The sequence below is a fragment of the Canis lupus genome, chromosome 20, assembly GCF_048164855.1.
Source record: "Canis lupus baileyi chromosome 20, mCanLup2.hap1, whole genome shotgun sequence".
Taxonomy (NCBI): domain Eukaryota; kingdom Metazoa; phylum Chordata; class Mammalia; order Carnivora; family Canidae; genus Canis; species Canis lupus.
In genome coordinates, this window is record NC_132857.1 from 42,691,159 (window position 1) to 42,709,651 (window position 18,493).

At 48.9% G+C, this 18,493-nt stretch overlaps 1 protein-coding gene across 1 annotated transcript in view; it reads right to left on the minus strand.

The window, feature by feature from the left end:
• TMEM163 (transmembrane protein 163) overlaps positions 1-13,340 on the minus strand; it is a 224,680-nt gene extending 211,340 nt beyond the window's left edge. The window contains exons 1-2 of the mRNA XM_072789244.1: positions 13,124-13,340; positions 7,141-7,260 (exon numbers count right to left, since the gene is read on the minus strand). Coding sequence (XP_072645345.1) covers positions 7,141-7,260; positions 13,124-13,340 — 337 coding nt within the window. The remainder of the gene's footprint in view (positions 1-7,140; positions 7,261-13,123) is intronic.
• Positions 13,341-18,493: the final 5,153 nt, after the last annotated feature.

Below are 18,493 nucleotides of genomic sequence, written 5' to 3' on the forward strand. Positions count from 1 at the left end.
AATATGTCTGCAGATGGGGTCTTCAAACTTCTGCCACTATGTCCCAGCCCCAGGTGACATCATCACCCAAGCCCCTCTGACTGAGTCCCGCAACCTTCACACACTCCCACGTCAGGGGAACACCTTATTCTGTATTGATAGCTCAGATTTTCACCTCATGCTTTTTGGGGAGCAAGGGGATTCCAGGGTTGTAGACTGCTCTTTCTCTAACAGGTCAGTTGGGTCCTTTCTTGAGCACTCTATCTAATGTGGGGCGGGGGGAGTGAGCAGGTTTCAGGTTATCTATCCTAATCTGTCCTACCCCACTGCCCTGTCATCTATAGGATTCATCATCCCTTTGGACCTGAACTCTTGGAGGGGACATGGACTGTCCTTCTTCCTAATGTCTTCTGCATCGTCTAGCACAGCAGACTGTGCTTCGCCCGCAGGCACTCAGTAAGGACCGGATGAACACATTCACTAGCTGGGAGGATGCACGGTTCGCCGTGGAAGATGGTGGAAAGAGAGGAATGGGCTCCTTTCCTGCGGGCAGAAGAGTTTTCTGTATTGCTCTGGCTTCCTCTGGAATTTCCCAATCCCAATCCACCTGCACTTCAGGCCTTGGAGACAGGGCATCAGAAAATAATTTCCCATCTGGAACAGCTACGCCAGAAATGCACCTTCCAGAGGCACCTCCCCGAGGATGAAACCACAGCCCTGGAACACAGGCAGACCAGATAATCCCTTCTTGTCCACCTGGCTCACCAATGATGACTACAGAGCGACTGAGAGGCAATGGGAAAAGCCCTCCCAAACGTCCCCCCAGAGCACTGGCTGTATCCGAGTGGAACCCGGGGCCCCAGGGAGCAGGGGCAGGGATCCACTGGGCCCAAGTCCAGCTCCCCAGCTACTACTCAAGGACACCCCCTGTGACCCTAGCCACGCTTTTCATTAAATGCTGTGTGCAGAATGCCAAGAGAGAGAAGACAAGCAGGCAGCTGCTGAGACCCGTCCTCCGCTCCTGGCTCGAAAGAGCAGCCCACTGCGAGCAGAGGCGTCTGGGAAAGAGGTGCTCTCTTAACAGCAGCAAGGGAGGCCCGTCCATCCAAGAGGCGGCAGAGGAGATGTGGGGGGAGGAGACAATGGGCTCTGGCATCCCCACCACCTACAAAACTAAAGGTGTCCCTCTTATTTCCATTCACTTTAAAAAAAAAGCCACTATTCGTTTTAATGAGATCTTTATCTGCAAACATACGGCAGCCGCGGTGGCCTCAGCTCAGCTCAGGGAGAGCGCGAAATGAGGCCAGTCTACCGGCGTCTGAGTGTCAACTGTGCTGGGGCAGAGAATACAGGCTGGGGAAGACAGAGGCCCTGCCTTTGAGGAGGGCGCACTGTTGTGGAGCAGTAATTCAACAGTTCAAGTGTTGTGCCAAGTTTCTGACTGATGGAGGCCTGCGGGACTACGGGAGGCCGGGAGACCTACTTCAGCACAGAGGGCCTGGGAAGGCTTCCTGGAAGAGGTAGGTCTTCCATCTCAATTTGGAGGGGCAAGTGCAAGTTGGCCAGGAAAGCAAGGGGGTCAGGGACCGAGGGTATCAAAGGGCAGGGGCAGAGCAGGCTGTGGGGCTTGGGGAACCACAGGGAGCCTGGAGCATGGAGGGAGCGGCAGGAAGCTAGGAGATGAGAGGAGAAGCGTCCAGCCAGGGAGGCGAGGCCGAGACCACCAGAGCCCCCTGGAAAGCCACAGGAGCTGACTGAAACGCCACTCCCCATTCCATGTGCTAGCAGTGCAGGGGATGGAGGTGACAGGGCATGGAGCCCTCGAAGGCGCGATCATGAGGGGTACGGAGGACCCCAGAGCACTGGGAGCCGGGGAGCACTGTCAGGATGAGGTCCCGGCGCGTTTTGGGGTGCTCTCCCCTCCTGGTTCCCACCCCTCGGCAGCAGCGTCCACGGTCATCATCCGGCCAACACACCTACGGAAGCAAGTTATCCCACTGAACACCCCCAGGATGTGGCTCCCAGACTTCCTGCCCACATCCTCCTCACCGCGTCACCCGCCTCGGCAGTGGCAGCCAGACGGTGGTTGGGAAGTTGCTCCTGAAGGTTCTCCACATCAAATCCACTTCACACAAAGCTGTGAAAACAGCAGCCTGTGAAGAGGCCCGTGCTAACTCCAAGACCAGCAAGGATAAGACGTCGCAGCTGACATAAGTAGCAACCAGAGAAGGTGCGTCTCCCTGGGCCTGGAAGTGCACAGAAAATACCCCGAAGAAGATACGAGGCGCTGGCACCAAAGCTCGTCCACGGGAGCAGGAATTGGGCAAGAAAGAATTTAGGATGGCACAGAGATGTGCACTCTGTATCTCTGGTCTCATGACCTTTTATAATGAGCATATACTGCTTTTATCGATAAAAAAAACAAAACCAGCCAAGCCAACAGCACAAAGGATCATTCTGTGACCAGAACGTGAGGTGCCTGTTTAAGGGGCGCAGCACAAAAGACGAAGGCCTCACATCTGCCATTATCTAACACAGGTGGGGGCACAATTTGTGTGGTGGGTAAAGCCAGTCCCAGGGAGGGGCGGGGGCGTCCAGTCTGTGTGGCTGGGACGCCTCCGGGAGGAGTCAACCGCGCGCAGACCTGTGAGGAGATGAGCTTGGCCGAAAGACGGACTCTCCAGCCCTGAGGAAAAGTTGAGGTGTCTGAGAAGGGTGAGGAGGGGCGAAGGCCAGGTCAGGCCAGACCTTTTTGGACACAGTCACTATTCAGATGTCACTCTCAAGGGTCATGGTATGCCAACTGAGAGATTACCCAAGAAAGTTCTCACATGCGCTTTGTTGAGTTTATGGAACACTGAGGTGATTTCATCTTATTTCTCTCTCAGCTCTTGTCCGCACGATTTAAAAATAAAGAGAATTAAGTACATTTAGTCTATCAATTTTTAAGGGATAAGAGTTTATGCTAATTTTAAAATATACTCTTTTTTAATTAAATTCCCCACATTCAAAAAGAAAACCATCCCTTTCAAAAACTTTTTCTGATTCTTAAATCTATTGATTCACTAAATTTTTGAGTGAGCTTTCTCTGAGAAGATCTTCATTTGGAGTACCTTTTTTTTTTTTTTTTTAATTTAACGGAGCTATGTATCTTAGGAAAGGTTTTCTTTCCCCTGAGAATGTTTCAAATATATCTTCATTTCCCACAGAGCATGTATTGAGTGACTAAAAATTAACTTGCTCTCATTCAAACCTCAAAAAAGAATCAGAATGCGTTTTCCTAAATCATTCTAACAAGGACATTAATAATGTCAAAACTCTGAGTTTTGAAACAGAACTTCTGTTCTCTTTCTAGATGTATTATTAAAATAGACTTTTTTTAAGGTTTGTTCATAACATGATTGCCATTTTCCATGCTGCCTACCGATTATAAACAGAACCAATTTTAAAACCAAACTAGGACTCTCTCCGCAATATTCAAGATGTATTACCATCTGGTTTTATATCAGCATTTTTAACAAGTCCAAAATCGCTATTTTACCAAGTATTGTCTGAAATGGTTCATATCCCTTTCAAAGCACATATTCTTTTCAAAACACTTTCAGGTCCTAATCTTTGAAAGTTCACTTAATTTTTCAGACATGTGAATGTCACAGTTACCTACACCCCTGATTTATCACGGACAACTCAGTTATACTGACCGAAGCTCATTTGGTCATTATGTCTTTTAAGAATTACTAATCTGAAAAAACACAGTATACCTGATTACCTGGAAGCCTACAGGAGGTGGAAGGGGGAGTCTTTATTTCCAACGTACACCCTATGTAAAAAATATGAACCCTCCTGTTGACTGAGAAAAGCAGCATCCCTACAATTCACACAATCCATCACCCTCCTTTCCAAATACAAAAAAAGACAACAGCATTTCTTTAGAAGACGTTCAGCAAAAATCAGCATCCATGATAACATAGAAAATGGCAGGTAAGTAGATGACAGAAACTCCACCTGACCCTGGCAGGTGTGGCTCCCAGATGCTGCCCTCAGCAAGAGAATGCCATAAAGACGACGCGATTGCCTCAAAAATTCTTCAATTGTTTGTAAAAGACATGAGCTCTAAGCCTGATACGTAAATAAACCTTTGGATCAAATATTTTTTTTCTAATAAATATTTTCCTTCCACCTAACCAGGAATAAAGGAAGGAAGGAAGGAAGGAAGGAAGGAAGGAAGGAAGGAAGGAAGGATCGATCTTTAAAAATCTCTCGATTCATTTATTCAACAATCTTGCACACGGATTGCATGCAAGAATGGATGCTCCTCCTTCCTCCCAGAGCTCACCATCTAGCAGTGGCAAGACGTAATGATCAATATGATCTTCTCCTCGCCATGATTATCAGCCCCTGCCAACACACACACACACACACATACACACACACTGCAAGGACTCAGCTGCTATCTCCAAGCATCACAGGTAGTAATTTAAAGGGCAATTCCCTTTATAAAGACTAAATGGGGGGAAGGGAGGGAAAAACTAAATGGGAAGTCATCAGAGAGGGAGAAAAACCCTGAGAGACTCTTAACTATAGGAAACAAGCTGAGGGTTGCTGGAGGGGATAGGGTTATTAGGTGATGGCTATTAAGGCAGGTGCTGTGATGAGCACTCGGTTTTTTGGTTTGGTTTGGTTTGGTTTTTTGCATATTTTTTATTGGCGTTCGATTTGCCCAACACATAGCATAACACCAGAGCACTGGGTTTTATACGCAACTGACAAATTACTGAACACTACATCTGAAACTAATAATGTGCTATATGTTGCCCAACTGAATTTAAATTTAAGAGAGAAAAAAAAAAAAAGACAAAGTGGTCCAAGCTAACCATTTCCTTGGATGGCACAAGTGTTCACCAAACCAGCCTATCCCATTTCATCCCACATCTCTGTCAACCACCTCCCTAGACAGTAAGACTGGGGGAGTCTTTGTGACAATTTTTCAATAATATATTCATTGCCATTCCCAAAACATACCATTTTCCTTTAGATACTAATTTAAACATAATTTCAAAGTCAGCTTATATTGCCTAATCTGTATTTGATCCTCTGTCCAGTTAAAACTATGAAAAAGACTGCACAAAAGTCTGCCAATATATAAATGATGCTTTGAAAAGGGTTTTAAATATTTCATATTACAAATTTACTTAGGAACCTAAAAGGTAAAAGGGACAACCCTAAACAACACAGCCAGAGACCACCATAAAGGTTTAAAACATGAAATACACACACACAATAAAGCTACTCTTCATAGTTAACGTAGGGGAAAACGTAACTCCTACATTTTTTGGTTGAACTTGAAGCCAACTTGGGAAATAAATCATATTATAGAAAGTCACACAGATCATGATATTATAGGCCCATGTCAACATTTTACAGGCAAGACTTTAGAGTATTTAAATCAAATACTTGCTAAAGGGGTAAAATCATTTTTAAAGACAAAGAAAACCCTTTTCACAAAATGACGTTCTAATTCCATACGCATTATGCAACAGGCTTTTCCTATTAAAGGAAATGGAACAAAATTTAAGATAACCCAACTGGTCGGGCATAACATATGAAACCAACATTTCCTCATAATTCTTTCCTATTATGAGATTAAGTACATCAAATGTAGTATTATTCTCCCAAAGGAAAGGCTTGTTCAGTATTTCTTCACATTTGCGTCCTCATTCAAACACCCACAAGATAAAATCATAACAGCTCTATTAGGCCCACCGACAACTATTATTCCGTTGGTAAATCACCACCCCTCATTCCAGTCCTCTTTCTTTACATATGTAAATGATGGTGTCTGATCCAGAGCCCACCACCAGCCACCACAACTGAATTACCCTCCAGGGACATCAATCGGATTTGTTATTCTTGTTTCAGCATAAAGAAGAGGAGGCAAGAGGAAGGAAGAGCTATTTTCAGGAATCAGAGTTTCTTCTGATTAGATTTCTGGCTCGCTGGTAAATGTTTATACTCTGAAATGCATTACACTCTGCTTCTAAATGTTTGGCTTTTTTCTAGAGCCAAGATATGGCACAATGTTTCCAATATAAATTGTGTCAAGTAATATATGCCTAGTTTTGCAGGGAGCATTTGGTCAAATTCTAATATTCCCTCTTGGGAGCCAACACCAACTTCCAGCAGCAGGTCTAACTGTGCAGAATAGAATTTTAAACACACACAGAGCAGTATCTTCCAGCAGACACAGCCCTTTCTTCTCCCACTCTGAGGAATGTCACATGAGACATCTTGCATGCTACTTCTCACTAAGAATATAGATCTTTCTGTTAAGGTAATGAATTAATCACAAAATCCACAAGATATATTCCTCTTTGCCCCAGCATAAAAAAAAAAAAAAAAAAACACCGTGGTTTCTACCAAGGTTAAGATGAAGCTTAATGTCCTTGCTTAAGCTTAGAAACCACTGCACGATTAATAAGAATAAATAGCACATGCACATTTCTTTAGGCTGCAAGTATTAGCTGAGAAAATGCGTGTAAGAGGGCTTGCTAACACCCAAACGGGATTATCCATAGACAGAAAGTAGATTATCCATAGGCACAAAGTGTTCAATTATCTTAGTTTTTCTTGATTGTAATAAATATTTTTGTTTCCCGTGCCACTGAAAACTGACAGAGGACCCTCCCATTTCTCTTTCATTAAAAGGTGCACATGATTTTCACCCAAACCTTCCACAGATATAATTGGAAGGTGGGGGGTGGGGGGATGTACTGCAATATTGCACTCATCCGGCAGCATTAGGCTCAAAATACAAATCTCAAGGATATAGATTTGTCACTTGTCAGCCCAAGCTGAAGGCATCCACCGAGAGGATATATCCCCTATTCAGCTGGTGGCCAGAGTCCACTTCCACAAACCCGAGTCCTGCTGAGAGCCACGGCTCCCAGGCTCCCTCCCCATTTCTCCTTAACCACCTCTTCCCTCTGCAGAGAAGAGAAGCTATTTTACTAATTTATGAGTGCCATGGCTCTCCCACCATCTAAAAAAAAAAAAAAAAATTCTCATCAATAATAGTCAACTAAAAGCAAAAGCACATCCCACAGGAGTCAGAGAATAAGACAGCAGCACCGCGTATTGACCGGCAGGACTCCGGAGACTTACTAAAAGCAGCCACCGCCAGGGCCAGTGTGACAATAATGGAGAACCAGGAGACCCACAAGGCCTTCTTTCTGTAGTTCTGGGCTTCATGAGGTTTGAGTCGAGTGCTACTTTCTAGTAAGCCTGGCAAAAACAAGGAGGAAAGGAAGTTAGACATTTCCTTATTAAGAAACCCACAGCCAGAGCTACACTTTCTTATCCGAGGACGGCAAACAGACAGGCTCGTGGGCCAAGATGTGTTTTGTTTGGCCCAACTGTGTCCTAATGATTAGGAGAGTTCATACAGCAATCGGGCCTTCTGGCACCTCTTGAAAAATCATAGGCTCTGGCTACGTGGGGCATTTATTCCTGCAGGGTGAAAGCGCCTGTACTCTAGAAAGTCCCCATAGCGTCGCTCACTGGACCTTGACCTGTCATCCCCTGTCCCTGGTATTAACTCAGCTGTGTAGGGGGTGCTCTAACAAGCCCCTTCCATTAGGAAAACAGCACAATTAGCCCACATTCAGCAGGGCATTCTGGCTCCTGAGCTACAGGCATTGATTTGCAGCAGTGGCCACAACTTGGTGAAAAGAGGCTTCACCCAAAGCAAGAGTCAGGGAACGCAAATACCCCCTCCAAATACCCCCTCATTGCTCCCCTCAACAGTTAACAGGAGGAGGAGGGGGACTTCTCTTCAATCACAACCAGTGACACCCGCCAGGCCTCAATTACATGCCACATTTTCTTCCCTCCTTTCGGCTCAATAGTATGCATCGCTTTGTACCAAACATAGGGCCAACAATTCTCAGATTATTAAAGGGAGGGAAACTTGATAAAACCGGGGGTAGCCTTCTGGGCTAGGCCAAGTGCAAGAAAGGTTTGATTTCTGTCTCCAGTGCTTTCAACATTGAGAGTCCATGTCACCAACTGAAATTCCTAATGTCTTAGAGGCAATGCCGAAACTCCACTTGCCTTGGGTGGAGGATCAAGACATCTTCAGCATGACCCTGATTTCTATTTTTTTCTTCTCCTTTGAAAATAGATCATATATGGCATCTCTTAGTTGCATGAAGAACCAAATTGTCAATCATGCATTCTCTATTGACAGGAGCTGATGATACCATCTTGGGCTAAAGAGCCCACAGCCTATCTTTCAGAGGTGGAGCAGCATCATCAGGCCAGCTCCAAATGACAAAGAAACTGGTAGTCAAAGCTCGGGCACCCATTTGTAAAATACCACACATCATGCCACATATCACACCTGGCACATCACGTACAAGATGTCATCCCATCTGACCAAATGGGCACCATGCTCAGCCTCTGGCAGCCAAAAACTGCCTCCTCTTCAAAAATTATAACAAGGACCCTGTTAAAACTTCTCAGTTCCATTTCCTACCCAGACTCAAGGACCCTCAACACGTCCTAAAAGAAGCAAGAGGAAACTTCGAGGAGGCTGCTTAGCAAACCCAGACTATAGCCCAGAGGTTTTTAAATAATCAAAACCCATAGATTTGCATAGAATCAGAAGGTAGATGAGATTGCAAAAGGTAGGTATAATCACGTCCCCATCACCTCACTGTAAAAATCTCCCCAAATCTTCTTTAATAAATGTACTTGGATGAAAAAAGAAAAACCTTCTCTCTTGTCACATTCTGCCTTTGGTACACGTGATTTCAAATTAAAATCCTTTCGTCCACCTGTTTCTGTCCCTTTGTCTACTTTTTCTCTAGCCACCAAACAACATCCCATTCAAATTTTCAACAACAATCAGCCTTGTCTCCTGTTTAAGTCAACCTAGAACGAGCTGGCCCCACACCCTCCCAATCATTTATTTTCTTTTTCCCAAATGATATAAAAATCTTCCTTTCATTCTGGCCAATTGATTTTCAGGAGAAGTGAAGCTGTAACATGTAACTACTGACTCAAATAAGCAGTTCATTTGCTGCGTATTTTGACAGCAACAATCTCAAGAGGTTTATCCACTGGGGGTAAAAACAAGATTCCTTTCAGAAGCAGATTTAATTTTCTAGGAGAAAGGACAATGATCTGGGTTTTTCATTCTGCCACATAACGTTTATTTTTTTTCCTTCCAACACCAGCTGTTTACAGGGACGTGACTGGTCCTGACCACACAGACCACTACATGCCTCACCCCACTCTGGACCAGCACACTCATGAAGGAATTTGGGGTGTCCGCTCACATGGGTTGGACTGCCCCACTAAGAGGATACCTGAGTCCTCTAAGCAGCAGGACTGGTGGTTCTTCTCCAGACCTGATCGTGCGTGTGTGTGTGTGTGTGTGTGTCCCATGAAAGATTTTAAATTTAAAAAACAGGGGTAAATGTAATGTGAAGACCATCCAAGAAGGCAGGACCTTTCCTGTCTCTGTCCAATCTTTGCTTATTACCTGTTTCTTTTTTTCCTTTCTAAAACTCCAGCCAATACCAAGAATGGAAAACATCCCCCTTCTCAAAGGAGAGTATGACCACCTACAAAGACCCACAAATGACTCCTAAATGAGTGGTCCACATACAGGTGCCTCTACCTCGGCCTCCACATTGGCTTCATGTGTACTCACAACCAATGATGAGAATTCCTAAAGTTTTTTTTTTTTTAATATTTCATTTATTTATTCATGAGAGACACAGAGAGAGGCAGAGACACAAGCAGACTCCCTGTGGGGAGCCCAATGCAGGACTCAATTCCAGGACTTGATCCCAGGACCCCGGGATCAACACCTGGAGCCAAAGGCGGATGTCCAACCACTGAGCCACCCAGGCATCCCTAGAATTCCTAAAGTTGACAGGAAGCTGTGCTTCAGAAGTAGAAGGCAGCCCAGCCTAGAGAAACTAAGGAAGGCCACACATTTGCATGGAGGGCTGTGTCCCTCCCTAAACAAAGTGGGCCTCCACATTCAGATTTCTAACCTCAAATTCCACCTATCTGTAATCTGGGCCTGACATCAGTAAGCAGAACAGTTGTATGAATGGAAGACTGATAAGTTATTATTTGGGTAGAGGAGGGAATGCAAATACATGTGGTTAAGTTGAAGCCATCCGTCATTTCCATGCTAGTAAGGCATTAGTTCCAATTGCTTTCTCCTAATAGTCACACTTGGATTTTCTGAAGGAAGGGGATATTAGATAGGATGTTAGTCAGAAATGCAGAAACATGTAACACTGTAAGCCTACTTGGGGCTTAGGGCAGGATGATGAGAAAACCCTTGTATAGAGAAAGGTGGATATAAAAAAGGGAGGAGGTGGAAAGATCCAAGATAAACATGACTTCTTTTTGGGGTGTTAATCCCCAAAAGCCTTAGACTACAGAACTCTTGCTCCCTGACCACAAGGCTCAGCCAAATGGCACTGCATTATCAGCTAGCTAGGTTTCTAGGAAGCAGCCCCCATCACTTCTAAGGGGAAAATATCTTTAAAGTCCTAAAACACTAGATCATAATACCTGCCTTTGATGGGAGTTAGACGCAGTCTGTAACCAGTTTTAATAGCTCAAAAGGAACTGAGGACAAGAAAAAAGGCCAAATATAGACACACATCCAGGGTACTGACCCCACACACACCCTATAGGTATTTAGGCCTAGGAAAAAAGCAAGCCAGGCGTGATGGAGAGATGCACAGCAGGCAACCGCTTCAGCTTCTTCCTCCCCAAATCCTCTCACCATTAGGAAAAAGGTACCTGCAGTCGAATCATTCCCAGGCGATAAAAGAAAAAAAAAAAAAAAAATCGATACTGGAAAGATGCAGCCCCGTAAGAAAAACTAACACACGCACAAAATATTATAATAAGGCTCCCCAGGTAACCTGATCTATTTAATAAAGATGATTTATTCGTCATTACCTCTTCGTTGTCAGCAATAGGTCAAACAAAAGAATGTCACACTGACTTTCAGCTTTCAATGCCACTCGGCACAGGGTTCTTTGGAGGACAGGGTTCATCCTAACAGAGAGGCTGTGTGTGATATGCAGTGCTTTCACACAGTGACAGTTTATGAACAGTGAATGCTTTCATGCTATCATATAATGGAAAATGAAATTCAGTTGACCAGTGAAAAATAACCCTAAGAATTAATTCAGAAGGGCTTTTTACACTTGAGCATGAGCTACAGAACGATGCTAAATATCAACTCCCCCAGCACTTTCTTCCCTCCCATCGGTTTGTGGGGTGGGGAGAAATAGGCCAGCTTTGACAAACGACCTGCAATGCTACAAAAATCAGCTCAGTCCAGAGTTCTGTCTTTCTTCAATAGAAAAATCTTTAGACCCGACAATATTGGTTGCAGAGGAAAAGGTGATTAACGTGACATAGAATAGAACTAAGAGGTTCTGTTAAACCCTCTAAACCTGGAAACCTAATAGGTTTCGTAGGGGTGCCTGTGATGTCACCCATCCTCGGCTCTATAGTAGTATCTAGTTATGTTGCAATGGGAGGAGAAGCCGCAACATAGGTGCAGAACTCGTTGCAACTGGAGGAGCTCCGGTCCTCCCCGGCCGTCCCCGCCGGTTCCCGGGGTTGCTGTTTCCATGTCATTCTATTTCACATGCTACAGTTTTAAGATTTCTATAGAGGAAAGAGATCGTGCATCGAAACACTAAACCGGAATAAAAATGTACAGGAGATACTAAGAATAGGACCGAAAACCTGCTAAGACTAAAATACAAAAATCCACCAGAGCCAACAAAACAAGGCTTCCAAGAAGAGGGGGCGGAGCGGCGCGGAGCCGGCTCCCGCTCCAGGGCCCGCCCGGCTGCAAGGGCCCCGCTTCGGCCTCGCACCGGCTTCAACCCGAACGGCCCTTGCTGGAGGGGCCCGGTCCGAATTCGGACTCCGAGAGCGGCCGCGGAGGTCTAGACGGGGCCGCGACCGCGGCTGCCTCCACGCCCGGGGGACCCTCTCCGCGGGCCGCGGCCGCCCACGGGGCAGGGGTGTGGCGGGGGGCGGGGCGGGGGCCTCCGCGGGGTCCGGGCCGGGTCCCCAGGGGGCATCCGGGGCGCGGACACGTGCGCTCAGGGTCTCGGACCGCGGAGGTGGCGGCCCACACCCCCGGGCCCGGGCCTCGCCACAGCGGGTCCCCTGCGGGCTCGGGCCGCGGACGGGGGTCCCCCGGGGAGCCGCCGGGGCCCGGGGGCTGGGACCGGGGCGCTTCCAGGGGAGCGGAGCCCGCCCGCAGCGCCCCGGGAGCCCGAGCAAGACGAGCCTCCCGCAAACTTTTCCACCGGGCGCCGCCCGCCTCGGGGGCTGGGGCTGCCGCGCGCCTCGCCTCGCCTCGCTTCGCCTCGCCCTCCGGGGAAGCCCCGGCCCCGCGCCCGCGCCCGCGCCCCGCGCCCCGCGCCCCGAGCCCCGAGCCCCGAGCACCTGCGGAGGGCAAGGCGGGCCGGGGGCGGGGCCGGGGACGGGTTCCCGAGAGCCGGGGTCGGGGCAGGGGCCGGGTGCCCGAGGGCCGGGGACAGGGGGCCGGGGGCTGGGGCAGGGTGGTCCCCCTCGGTGCCCGAGGTCCGGGTTCCCGAGGTCCGGTCCCCGAGCTCCAGTCCCCGAGCTCCAGTCCCCGAGCTCCAGTCCCCGAGCTCCAGTCCCCGAGGTCCGGTGCCCGAGCTCCAGTCCCCGAGGTCCAGTCCCCGAGGTCCGGTGCCCGAGCTCCGGTCCCCGAGGTCCAGTCCCCGAGCTCCAGTCCCCGAGGTCCAGTCCCCGAGCTCCGGTCCCCGAGGTCCAGTCCCCGAGGTCCGGTCCCCGAGGTCCGGTCCCCGAGCTCCAGTCCCCGAGGTCCAGTCCCCGAGCTCCGGTCCCCGAGGTCCAGTCCCCGAGGTCCGGTGCCCGAGCTCCAGTCCCCGAGGTCCAGTCCCCGAGCTCCGGTCCCCGAGGTCCAGTCCCCGAGGTCCGGTCCCCGAGGTCCAGTCCCCGAGCTCCGGTCCCCGAGGTCCAGTCCCCGAGGTCCGGGGTCGGGGTCGGGGCCGGGGCCGGGGCCGGGTCCGGGGCCGCGCGGCCGTGCGCTCACCTCGATCCTCCAGCCCGTCGCTGAACTGGCCGCTCTCGCTGATCCGCAGCTGCCGCTCCTCCTCGGGCTTCGGCGGCTCCCGCGCGGGGTGGCTGAGCGGGCGGGGGCCGGGGCGGGGGCCGGGGCGGGGGCCGGGGCCGGGGCCGGGGCCGGGGGCGGCGGCCGGGGACGCGGGGCCCGGGGGGCTGCGGCGCTCGCTGCCCGCGGCGGGCTCCATGGCGCGGGGCGGCGGCTCCGGGCGGCGGCGGCGAGCGCGGCGGGGCCTGGAGTCCGGAGCGCGGGCGGAGGGACGGACCGCGGGCCCGGGAGGCGGCGGGCGGCGGGCGGGCGCGGGCAGGGTGGGCGGCGGTGTCGGGAGCCGCGGGGCCCGCGCGGGCGGCGGAGGCTGGGGCCGCGCTGTCGCCGCCGCGCTCCGCCCACGGGGGCAGGTGCGGGCGGCAGGGACCCGCCCCGAGGCCGGCGGGGGGAGGCGGGGGGAGGCGGGGGGAGGCGGGGGCCCAGCGCAGACGGACGCCCGGGGCCCGCGGGAAGCCGACGAGCTGCGCCCCCCGCGCCCCGCGCCCCGCGCCCCGGCTGCTGCCCGGCTGCTGCCCGGCTGGTGCCCGGCGGGGGCGGTGCTGCGGCCGAGGCTGGCGCCGTCCCCCCCGACCCCGGGGCTGCGCGGGCTCCCGCGGCTCTGCGGGGTCTCCACCCGGGCTCCCCGCCTCGCCGCGCTCCCCGGGAAAACCAGGTTCCCCGCCGCCACGCCCTGCCGGCTCCAGACTTGTAGGAGCTTTCGCTGCTCCGCCCCCCTCCCCCAGTTTTTCTCTCCAGCACCAGTTTAGGGGGACCCAGGAACCCTGCAGCCTCCGGGAGCTCTAGGTGTTTGGACGCCACGGTCCCCCCATTGCGCCCATCCCTGGGCCTTGGTCCAGGCTCGTGCCCGGCAGCGCTCCGCTTCCCCGGAGTGTCCCAAGGTTGGCATTTCTTCAGGACTCGGATGGAAGCCCCCCTCCTACGGGAAGCCCCCCTGGCTGCGCGGGAGCGGCCGCTGGAGCTCGCCCCCCGGCGCGGTCGGGCTGGTCCCCGCGGAGGGAGCAGCCACCCAGTGCCCCCGCGCCCCGCGCCCCGCGCCCCGTTATCGGGACCGGCCGGTTATCAGATCAGGCTGGAACTGAACGGCGTCAAGCCCCAGAGTCCCGACTTCATCTTTAGATGGCTATCAGTCTTCACATTTAACGAGTCCCTTAAAATGCCAGTTCCTCACTTAAAGCCTGCCCGTTTTATCGGGGGGGAGCACCCTTTTCTCGAAGAGTAACTAGTTTGCTTTCCCATTCTCACTTTGCTTACGACCGCAGAGTGGACTTTAAATGCTTTTGGGGTGCAGTGGACACGAATAATGGGGAGGAGGGTCTCATTTTATTTTGTGTCGTCGCATTGGGGTGAGAAGATCTTAGTTGACCTTGGCCAACTTGCTCTACCCTTCCGATCACTAATTTCTTTAACTACAAACTGAAAGGGCTGGACAAGGTCATTTCAAATGTCCCTTCTTCCGAGAGAAAGAGGGAGGAAGGGAAATAAGAAATGGAAAGAAGGAAAATCGCTACGATTATTTGACTAAAACAATGAAAACTTGTACACACCAGTCCTGATTCTGTTCTAGGATGTAGACAATCCTTCAGACATTGCAGACCCTTCCCCCCCCCCCCCCTCATTGCTCACCCAGACGTTTTCTCCTCCAGGTTATCCCAATTGATCCCTCCCTGAGCGGCTGTCAAACATCAGAATCACCTGGGGACCTTAAGGATAAAAAATACCCAGGGCTCTGTCCCTGCTAAACATCTGATAGCATAGATGATGAAATGGGTCTGGTCTGGGACCTTGGCTTGGGTATTTTTTTTTTAAGCTCCCTTCCTATTCTAAGAATCATTTGGGAAGTTATTTGTTTAAATGCTGATTCTTTGCAGCTCTTCAAGATTCTGATTCAGTAGATTCTGGGATCTGGCTAGGAATCTTCCTTTGTGTATCACACACATACCCACATACACATTCTGATGTCGATTGTTCCAGGACCACATTTCAGTTGTCACTACCGAACTGCCCTCTCTGACGCGGACAAGTCTAGCTCTGCCCCTGCACGCACACACCCACCCTGGCTGGCTCACTCTGTCCCGAGGTTTGCGGTTCTCTCAAAGGAGCAAGTATCATTGTTCTTTCTTCTGGTTCCTCAATTGATTCTGTACTCCAGCACATCTGAAACGTGAATATGCAGATGAATGCCTGGGATTCTTGTGAAAATGCAGATTCTAACTCAGTGGGTCTGGCTGGGATAGAGGCTGAGATTTCTTACAAACCTCTAGGTGCTACTGAGTTGCTGATCTGAAGGCCACGCTTTAAGAAGTAAGGATCTAGGAGTTATTTATTATTCATGGAATAAATATATTTTCCTTCAAGTTCCAGCTGCCCTAGTTCAGTAAGCCATTCCTGTCTCCTCCAGAAAGATTTCTCTGACTCCAGCTCCCCCTGGGCGCTCTCCTTTTTGTGAACTATAACTGTTTAATAATTCACTGCTTATTTCATGTGTGAGGCAGGGACTGTGGTGCTTGTCTGAGCCCTGTTTTCGCTCACCCACATCTACCTGGATGCCAAGGACAGTTTCCCCAAACAACCTCTGCTGGTTGACAGGGAACTAACATTAGCTTACATTCTTGGAGGACACACCATGGGCCAGGCACCTTGCTAACTGTTTGACATGCATTGACTGGTCACTCAACTACTCCTGTCCTCATTTTACAAAGGAAGAAATCAAGGCAAGTGGCCTATGTCAACTCTAGCACCACAGCCCACAATGGTACCGCCCCCTAGGGGATATTTTGGAAACTCGCAGGTGCTTTAAATTGTTATTCCAATGAAGGGAGGAGCTAGGCCACTGGCATTTAGTGGGGGAGGGTCAGGGATTCCAGAAGTCCTGACCTGCCCAGAACTTTGCAGCACTATGAAGACTGTTTGTGTCCCACATGGCTTTTATGTGTCAGGCTGGACATTTGGGTTAAAGTGTGCTTCTAATTACATTAGGATCCTAACTCTGTCTTACATATAAACACAAAATATTTTGCACCACACTGAATTTTCTGTAAATGCAACCAAGTAAGTCCACGGTAGATTGCACCTTGCTCACTGTTTTGGAAAATCAGGACGCTGAAGCCAGTTCCACTCCTGGCATCTGAGTTAGCAATCAACACATCTTTGCCTGTCGAATGTATAAGTGCCACAGGCCCAGTAATTCCATATGTGTATATGAATATATTTAGCTTTTATTTCAAAATGTCAAAAATAAAGTGCCAATAATATTCCAGAGTCTTTTTTTTTTTTTTTTTTATGATACTCACAGAGAGAGAGAGAGAGGCAGAGACATAAGCAGGCTCCATGCACCAGGAGCCCGATGTGGGATTTGATCCGGGGTCTCCAGGATCACGCCCTGGGCCAAAGGCAGGCGCCAAACAGCTGCACCACCCAGGGATCCCCAATATTCCAGAGTCTTGTCTTACTTCTCTTAAATTATAAGTAGGTGCAAATACCGGACTACTTCTTTCTTACTTCTGAGGTGATTCTAAGCATCTGTAAAAGTAAGGACATATTAGGTATTTTTGACTTTACTTTTACCTCCCTCCGTTTATTAAAATTAGGTCATTATATTGATGTTTTTGTGTGTTGGTATTAGCTATGAAATCCATTCCATGATCACAGTGTGAATACAAAATAACTATTCTAAAAAGGCAGTCTTAATTGTGAGGGTCAAAAAGAGCCTAAGAAGAAGACACAGTGACTAGATATAACGTGATGTTCCGTGATGTTCCGGAAGGCATCCAGTAACAAAAAAAGAACATTAGGTAAAAATTAAGACTATCTAACTAAAGCATGGACTTTAGTAACAGTATGTCAACAATGGTTCATTTGTTGTTGCAAATGTGCCATACTAATGTCAGGTGAGCGATACTAAAAATAAATTCTATATATAAAAAATAATAAAGTTGCAGGAGAATAGGGGGAGATGGGAAGGCTTGAGTCTGAGAGGTAGACATCCTAACCTTGAACTGTGAATGCTCATTGCAGAAGAGAAACCTTGGAAAAACAAAACGCATGAGGTACTTGGAAACTTTAATATGGTCATCAAAAGAGCACTGTTCACCAGCAATGGTAAGAAAGATAGAATATGACAACAATTAGGCTGATATTCATAATTTTAAGCCTATTCCATTGGCTTTTACCAAGCTGTATTTTTAGTATATGTAAGGACTCAGAAATTTTGTGAAATCTCAAATCTTCAAATTACCAGGCTTCCACCGGGACATTTTAGAAAGGCACACTTGGCTAAGAGCAAGTAGACATATAATTTGACTGGTAAAAGATGATAAGGAGTTGAGTGACATCTTTTTTTTTTTACTCTTATCTATTCCTTCTTACACTTTCAGTAAATGTCTTTAGATCCCTAACCCTAGAAACATACACAAGTAAGAGAAGAAAAGTCAAGAAGCTAAAAGAAATGAATCAGTCAGGAAGAGCCTCGACTGGCCTAAAATTCACAGTTAATCCTGCTGGAGCCACCTGCTGAGGGTCATGAGTCCTAAGAACAGTCCCACTGAGGGTCCACTTAGTCCTCACAATCCTACAGAGCAGGAATTATCAGCATCCCCATCTTAAAGATAAGGAAACTGAAGTTCAGGTTAAATACCATTGCCAACGACCCCAGCAGTGGAGCTCCCAAGACAGTGCTCTTAACCACAACACTAAAAGGCCACTACGGAAGAATCTAAAGATGACCAAGAAGATGGCTTCTACACCTGGTTACACTACATCATATTTTAGGTTAAAGTCTACTTGTTTTATTTTATTATGCATGTAGACTTTGGAAACCCAACGATAAGCATATTATTCTTCTTTTTCAAGTCTTGGGGGAAATACACAGGACACTTGGAGCTACCATGCCTTGCAGTAAACTGTCCCATGAAGGAGACTCTAAACTGAGTGCCAAAGTCAAGCCAGAACAGCATCCATATAAAAGGGCCCTGAAATCTTTTCTCAGATAGTAGGAAGTGTCTGCTTATACGTGTGCCGGCAGGTGTGACTGTTCAACTGTAAACTCCCTTTCCCATACAAAAATGATTACTGAGAGCATTACTATGGAATATTTGGAGAAACACCATAATAGTGGGAAGCATTATGAAGAGGCTTGGTGTGCTAAATATTGTAATTCTAAGGCATACAAAAGACCTGTTAGATGCTTGCTCTGCCTTTAAGGGACTTCCCTTCTGAGCAGGGTAGCATAGTGGTGCATTGCCCACCCTTGCCCTGGGCTTTCTTCAGCACCGTGTCTTCACTCAGCCTGCACAT